Here is an 8,698-nt window from a genome sequence, read left to right as displayed (position 1 = left end):
GTCAGCTTTTATTTATTTTTTCTCCAAAACACTTAGGATTTTAAAAATGGGAGTATAATGAACTACTCTTTGGTTTTCACTTACTTTCTATCTTTGTGTGGTGTGTCTCTCCATATATCCCCAAAACTGCCCTAAAAGTATTAGAACAGACATAAAAATGTGTAAATGTTATTTTTCCCAAATTTGCCATCTGGTAATGAATGAAGCCCAGTATGAAGTCAGTTCCTCTCAAGTTCATACAGGTATTCTAGCAGAGGAACCACAGGTGTACTTCAGCACATAACTGTGGACATGTTCCACTCATGTATAAAAACCAGAAAGTGAAGAAATACATTTTCTTTTCATTTTCAACTGTATATATTGTTTTATGATTTATAACTCAAAACGTCTTTTTGGGAAATATTTTGCTTGAACATTTTGCTTGTGCTATCTTTCCTGCAAATAAATGCTACTTGACTTGATATTTTGTTATGTAATGCAATGACATTCAAGCATTGTAAAGTGTGGCTTAACTGTCCAAATACATTTTGGGACCACTATTTATGTATATTGGAGGTTATGTATAGATCTCTCCTCAAGCATACAGTAGATTAACGCAATGGAAAGCAGTTTGAGTGCCTCCCCTGAGTCCCCCATCCACCTCCCTTCACCAAACTCCAGCTGATGGCATTGTCCCCATACCTCTGTTATCCTGGGTCAGGCCCTGCTCCTTTCAGACATGGATATCTTACCCTGCCACGTGTCAAACTGCCCGACACACACTCTACACACGTCTACACTAGCCTCATCGGTCACACTGTCCCCCCAGGACAGCCCTGGGCCTTGTGATTTCAATCATATTTTAAGAGGTACCCAGTCCACATGAGGAATTCTTCTATTATGTTAGCGTTCTGAGAGTGTCCATAATAATTGTTCTTTATTCACATACAATGCAAACAAGAAGAGTAAACCCTGATGCCTCGGTACCTTGACTTCCCACAGAGTTTGCAGTCCAGTGCAGCATAGTCGCAGGTTATGGTGGCCGTTTGATAAATAGTGACAGCTAAAGTGCTCTGAGCCCCATTAGATAGCGAGAGAGATACCACCATGGCACGGCTACCCAAGCAGGATATGGTGTCATAACAGAATCTCACATCGGTTTAATTCATCATCACTCTAATTAAGGCCTCCATCTGTCACCTGTAATTTGTAAAGTAAGTCTTTAGGTTAGTCGCCATGTTTCTCAATTAGACCAGTTCTGCTTGCTCAAAGTGGTGACGTCCAAACTTTGAGTTTAGTAGGGTTGTTTTTAGAGTAGCATTTTGTGTCAGCAACGCTGAGGTATGTCTGAGATAAGATTAAAAGGGTGGAAATGTATCTGACGGGTGGCATGCAAACACAGAGAGTCCTGTTACCTGATAAACATCTCATATCAGGCCTTAGGAGACTCCATAAATACAGACAGAGAGAGTACAACATCTCAGAAGACCCTACTCTCTAAAAATGTGTCTCATTTCTCTTTCAAGTTTCAAAATAGCAAATATTGGCCAATCAAATTAATAGTTCACCCAAAAATAATGTTATTACATACTACCCTTGTGTTGTTCGAAACCTGTATGGCTTTGTATCTTCTGTAAAACACAAAAGGTGAATTTCTGGAGAAAATGCAGGCACAACATGATTACACAGGAAAGTGACATGTTGCTTTCGAAAGTTTATGTATCCTGAAATCACCCCATTAAGCCGAATTACTGACAAGCACCATCCCACATCAGACATTTTTGCATCGATTCAAGTGTAAATACATTTCCCTTTAGTGCCACAGACAGCGCATTATGCATAAAACTCTCACATAAACAATGGTGAGCCCAATTCGGAAGTTGCACTTTTGCTTTAAAATTACATTTATACTTCCACCTACGGTTAGGTTTAGGTTTGGGGTTTGGGTTAGGGGGTAAAGTTAATCAAATCTGTGATCCTGTTGACGGTATTACATCATTTACAACTAAAACTACAACTCGCTCTTGGTGCCACCCTGTGGACAATTCACCCGGAAACTAGAGATCACATGTGCCCATTAGAGATGAGCACAGTTATTGTTTTTAACATTCGGTTAACCAAGAGTTTAATGAACGGTTAATCGTTTTTTCGTCGAGAGTCAGGACGCTGGAATAAAGAATGTTTATTGCGATTGAAATTTCCTCAAACACTCAAAATACCAGCAAATAAAGTACACAGTGAGCTATGAGCCAAAATAGCTAAATATGTAGATCTTCAAATTATAAAATCTCACATTAAACTCTATGATTTCTGTGAGGCAGCGACGCAAGTATAGTCATGTGCGTGGAGTTACACTGCTGCGGTTAAATGGCCTCTTTGGGGTGCTTTGATTTTTAAATGGTTTTAATTCAAATGGCAAAATCAAACTTGTCTAACTATTGTACGTAAATATGCACTTTAGAGCAAAAGGAAAAACACTGTCTTACCATTTATAAAGTGCTGAAACTTTCCTTGGTGAAAAACAACCTGGAATCATGTTTAATGGTGTAACAGTGACATGAAGTACTCTTTGCAACCTGAACTTTTTCAGAAAGCAGCACAGCGCAATGAATGAAACAACGCAGGTGTTTCATGAAATTAAGTTCTATTTAACTTTACTTGGTTTCCAAAAATGTGGCGATCTTGCACGAGACACTGAAAGAGAAAACAGTGAGATTCAGCGCAACAGTCAAAGACGCCCATCCAGTACATGTTATAACGGTATATAGAAAAAAAAAGTACAGCCACACAGAAAAGCATGTTTGAACAGTCCTATACTTGAAAAACTGACCCAAACGGTCAAAAAAAGAACTTGTCGAGTTCGGATCGGATTGAAGACCTCTGTTGCATGTGTTGAATAACCGAATAGTAATTTTGGTATTCGAATAGTGGCACATCGAGCGGTTAGCCGAATGTCAACTATCCGTGCACATCTCTAGTGCACCAATGAACCGACTGTTGCTGAATTCACAGTGTGATCAGTCTGCCTGGCCACTATTTTCTCTTTTATGCAAGTGTTTGAGAAATGGGGTTATCAAGCTCCAAATTTACTATAAAGCACCATAAAAGCAGTTCATACAACTACTGCGCTATATTAGGAGTCTTCTGAAGTCGTGCATTAGGTAAGTGTGAGGAACAAAGCTAAATTAATGCCCATTCTTCCAAAATTGGATTTGATTGGGGTCTGACACGCAAATGCCCAGGGTGATAGAAATCTCTGTCTGCTATGTACTGTATTTACTTTCTGGGCTGGAGGGCTATCAGACTTTGGGCCCTTTTCAGGCTCAGTGAGGCTTACTCTGCCAAATCCAAATCTGATAACTACTCACAATCTAACACCACGGGTGAAATGGTTGAAATGTCCACTGTCACCACATCAATAAGAAAGGGATTTCTAATATGTCCTGTTTTATTTTGACCAAACATTTTGGCTTGAGAACCGAGTTAAGTCTATTATGAATGTGTCCTGTAATGAAGGGGACAGATAGAACTAAGACTTTAACATATTTGTTAATAAAAATTTTAAAGATTGAGAATTTATTACCTCTTACCCTTAAAATTAAATCAACATTAACTCATATTTAATGCGATAAAACATTATGTAACCAGGACTTTAAAAGAATATTAAGAACTGTATCAGTTTTTTTTTTAAAAAAAACAAACAAAATAAAAAAACATTCAGTAATTGGTCATTTTTTGCCCCTCATTTTGAATTTCAGGTGCATTTTTGTCACTTTCGGTGGTATTTTTGCCCCGAGCTTTCCTCAGTTTCTGACCCTGTACACTGACAGACTTTGAATTCTGGTGCAAACTGGACCCAAAAAGTATATTTGAACACTTCAGCCACACTTAAAAATGTCTGAATGTCAAATCAAGTGGCATTCATTTAAAAAAAGAAAGCACAAGCACTCTTTTCAATCATAACATTTCACAAAAAGAAGTTTGTTAGGTTTTAAATGATTTAATTATTTGAAGTATTTGGACACTTTCTGGTTGTCAAACATTAGTGGAACTACAGCCGTGTGAAGCTCAGGAGAATTGATTTCATACATCCACTATACATCCACTAAACATTCAAGACCACTTGGTTAAAATAATTGCAAAATGGCTCAGCAAATTGAAGGTCTGAACTTTTGAGAACATTTCTAGCATCATTTGTCTGCAGATAAGCCACGGTGTGATATTTTGTTATCTAATGCAATGGCATTCAGACATTTTTAAGTGTAATATATGTGTCCAAATACTTTTCAAAGGGCACTACTACGGATTAGTCTCATCTGTTACTTATCTTGTAAGTGTTGTACATTATTTTGCCACTAGATGGTAACAATTGTCTTTTTCATTCATGGGTATCTCTCATTGATTGGAAGTGGGATTTTTTATATATATATATATAAATAATGAATAATAAATAAAGTTATCCCATATTTTGCAGTAGACTTTTTCTTTCTTTTTTTTATATATATATTTTTTATTTATTTATTTTATTTATTTTTTTACTTTTTGCATAGTTTTATAGACTTTTAGACTTGCCTGTAAAGCCACCCATACAAACATTTACCATGGTAACCATAGTTTTCACCAAAATAGTCACTACAGTTAAATAAATAAAAATAAAACTCTGGTATAATAATAATAATAATAATAATAATAATAACAATAACAACAACAACAACAACAACAACAACAACAACAAAACAACCAAAATAATAATAATGTATAATTTCATTATGCTTCTTTTTATTTAATAAATACATTTATTTATTTATTTATTTATTTATTTATAATTTTACGGTAATAACGATAAGTGTAGTAACAGAAACTGTGGTTACCATAGTAAATGTTAGTAAATGTAGACCACAGATTAAAACAGTTCTAAAGTGCCAATATGTGTTTATTGCAACCCATTCTAATTTCGTCCGGCCACACTGTCGCTCCTCATTTGATAACAGGGAAAAATCGATGGGTAGGTGGGAGGAGCCATAATTTACGCATATATTTTCAGTTGTAAGTAGGCGGAGCTGAAGTCGTGGACTTTTCAGTTACGGTGGGCGGAGTCGCTGGAGTGCGTCATGAATGTTCCGCCCCCTTATTAAAAAGCATTGAGGGAGGAGGAGAGCGAAAGTTTAGTGTGCTCCAGTGGAGATGTGTGGAGGACACAAGAGAAAATAACCCGCATGCTTGTAGCGGACTACACGCTTCTTAGAAGTTTGGAGAGAACCGAAGACAAGAACAGATTTGTTGTTTCTCTTGTTGAGCTCCTCCTGATGCCATTATTTGTCCTAATGAGGTACTGACATACGTGAAATATTTGTTTACTTTAGTGATTGAGAACGCGCGCTTTTAATGTAAATATAGGATGAAATTTGGACACTACGGATCACTGAAAATTATATGAAGACCTCATGTGAATAGGAGGATTTTTTTCAGAGAAGCTTCATTCAGAGGACGTTTTTCGCCGGATGACAAATGAAACATTCATTGATGCCCTCTTAATCTAAGCAGTGTCCATGGAGCTACATAATCATCCATAACTCACAAACGATATAGAATTATCCTCTCTTGGGACATTTTACTGGACTTACCTTATTCCAAAAGGGTGACTAAAAATCTAGCATGGGGGGTTCTTCAATGAAAATTGTGATTTTTCTGTGGTGTCAACTGGTCATGACTACATACAGTCTAGAGATTGGCTCTTATGACCTGGAGAGAGGGCGACCGGCTAAATGTGAGCCTATCATCATCCCCATGTGCCAGGGCATTGGGTATAACCTCACCCGGATGCCCAACTTTATGGACCACGACAATCAGAGGGAAGCTGCTATAAAACTCAATGAATTCGCACCTCTTGTGGAATACGGTTGTGATGTGCATTTGAGATTTTTCCTGTGCTCGCTTTATGCCCCTATGTGCACGGACCAAGTGTCCACATCCATCCCAGCTTGTCGTCCAATGTGCGAACAGGCACGCCAGAAGTGCTCGCCCATAATGGAGAAGTTTAATTATGCCTGGCCCGATTCTTTGGACTGCTCTAAACTGCCCACCAGGAATGACCCCAACGCGCTTTGCATGGAAGCCCCGGAAAATGATACCAAAACTGAGACTAAGAAAGGAGAGGGCATGTTGCCTGTGCCACCCCGACCTAGGCAGCCTGGCACGGGGAACGGGCACTCGGGGGGCAGCATGGGTGTTTGTGAGAATCCAGAAAAGTTCCAGTATGTGGAAAAGAGTGAGACGTGTGCTCCACGCTGCTCGTCCGCTGTGGACGTTTTTTGGTCCAGACAGGATAAGGACTTTGCGTTCATTTGGATGGCGGTTTGGTCTACTTTGTGTTTTGGATCCACAGCTTTCACCGTCCTCACCTTCCTCCTTGACCCACATCGCTTTCAGTATCCAGAGCGGCCCATAATTTTCCTTTCCATGTGCTACAACGTTTACTCAGTAGCCTTCATCATTCGGTCTGTCGCTGGGGCAGAGAACATTGCGTGTGACCGTGAAAATGGGGAGTTGTACATCATTCAAGAGGGCCTGGAGAGTACAGGATGTACCATAGTCTTCCTCATCCTCTACTATTTTGGCATGGCCAGCTCCATCTGGTGGGTCATCCTCACCCTCACATGGTTCCTGGCAGCAGGTAAGAAGTGGGGTCATGAGGCTATCGAGTCACATAGCAGTTACTTCCACATGGCTGCATGGGGCATACCTGCACTGAAGACCATAGTCATCCTCACTATGCGGAAAGTTGCAGGCGATGAGCTCACCGGACTGTGCTATGTGGGCAGTATGGATGTGGGGGCGCTAACGGGCTTTGTCCTTGTGCCGTTGTCCTGCTACCTCATCATAGGAACGTCTTTCATCCTGACCGGCTTCGTGGCACTCTTCCATATAAGAAAGGTGATGAAGACTGAAGGCACCAACACAGAAAAACTGGAGAAGCTGATGGTGAAAATCGGCATCTACTCTATCCTCTACACGGTCCCTGCCACTTGCGTCATCATATGCTACTTCTATGAGCGCCTCAACATGGACTACTGGAAATTTAGAGGTCTGCAGAGCAAGTGCACCACGTTTCCCGGCCGTAGGAACGAGGACTGCTCCCTGGAGTCTTCGGTGCCCATGGTGGCCGTGTTCATGCTGAAGATCTTCATGTCGCTGGTGGTGGGCATCACCAGTGGAGTGTGGGTTTGGAGCTCCAAGACACTGCAGACTTGGCAAGGTCTGTGTAGCAGGAAGTTGACAGATAGGACTTGCAGGAAGCACTGCAGCGGGAGTTGCAGCACCTGCCACTACAAAGCACCTGCCGTCATACTGCACATGTCCAAGACGGATCCCTACTCAGACAGCCCCACGCATGTATGAGCGCAGGTCTGTGGCCTCATCTGTCATGTACTGTATCAAGGCAGAATCCAGGCCTCACTTGGCGTATTGGACTGCATGAAAGACAGTTTGCATGCTGTGAAGCCATAAGTAAAACAAACCTAATGTAATATTGCGTGTTTAATACAAGTAAAGCACAATTGTGGCATAATATTGTTTTCACACACACACAAAAAATTTACTTGTTCCTTTTTTATTTAAAACAAAAAATCAAAATTGCGGTTACTGTGAGGCACTTACAATGGAAGTGAATGGGGCCGGTCCAGAAATGCTAAAATACACATAGTTTTAAAGGTATAACCACAAGATGTAAACATTATACATATTAACATGATTTTAGTGTGATAAAATCACTTACTAATCTTATCTGTGTAAAGTTACATCCAATATTACAACTCTGTTGTCATGATAGTGAAACCCTGTAATCCTGGTATTGGAGATATAGTGTAACTTTACACAGAAAAGTTTATTTAGCGATTTTATCACACAAAAATCATGTTAACATGTATAATGTTTACATCTTGTGGATATTCTTCTGAAATGGTGTGTAGTTTTAGCGTTAATTAACTGGCCCCGTTCACTTCCATTGTAAGCTCCTCTCTGTAATTGTGATTTTTGTTTTCATAAACGAGCGACGAGTCGAAATTATTTTGTGTGATAATTAAAATTATGCCACAAATGCGGTTGATTGAGCTTAATTTTTATTGAACACGGAATATTCCTTTTAAAACCCAACATTATCAGTACTTTAAGGAAGAATTTTATCATCACTTGCTGTAGAAAAGCAAAAAATGAGAAGTGTCCACAGATATGCATATCAAAATCAGTTATAAATGATCTGCAAAACCAATCACAATCACTAGTGCACACAGCGTCCCCCTTCTGAAAAGTACACGTTTCTTGCGAAATTACATGTTAAATGTTTCAGGACTTCTATTTATTGTATATATATTTAATTTTGTTTGGTTTCTCTCAAGATGGCATTGATGAGTCTATCAGTTTGTTTAAAAGTGCCTTTTTTGGAGAAGATAATAAAATATGTTATATATTTTCAACAGTTGTCTTAAGTTCATTTGGAGTAGGCATTTAAGGGTTAATTACTTACTAAAAGGAATATTCCGGTTTAAATACAAGTTAAGCTCAATGGACAGCATTTGTGGTATAAAGTAATTTCAACTTGAGGAGGAGGAACCTTTTCTTTAAAAAAGCCAAAATTTGGGTTACGGTGAGGCACTTAAATTGGAGTGAATGGGGCCAATTTTGGAGGGTTGAAAGGTGGAAATGTGAAGCTTATAATTTTTAC

At 39.3% G+C, this 8,698-nt stretch overlaps 1 protein-coding gene across 1 annotated transcript; it reads left to right on the top strand.

Moving 5' to 3' along the window:
• Nucleotides 1-5,163: 5,163 nt before the first annotated feature.
• Nucleotides 5,164-8,400, top strand: LOC127416753 (frizzled-9-like). The gene has a single exon (XM_051656293.1). The coding sequence runs from the start codon at nucleotides 5,635-5,637 to the stop codon at nucleotides 7,375-7,377; it is 1,743 nt and encodes a 580-aa protein (XP_051512253.1). The 5' UTR covers nucleotides 5,164-5,634; the 3' UTR covers nucleotides 7,378-8,400.
• The last annotated feature ends 298 nt before the right edge of the window (nucleotides 8,401-8,698 follow it).

This window comes from Myxocyprinus asiaticus, chromosome 26 (assembly GCF_019703515.2).
Source record: "Myxocyprinus asiaticus isolate MX2 ecotype Aquarium Trade chromosome 26, UBuf_Myxa_2, whole genome shotgun sequence".
In the NCBI taxonomy this organism is placed as follows: domain Eukaryota; kingdom Metazoa; phylum Chordata; class Actinopteri; order Cypriniformes; family Catostomidae; genus Myxocyprinus; species Myxocyprinus asiaticus.
The sequence above is the reverse complement of the archived record's forward strand: the minus strand, read 5'-3'. Positions and strand labels throughout refer to the sequence as shown.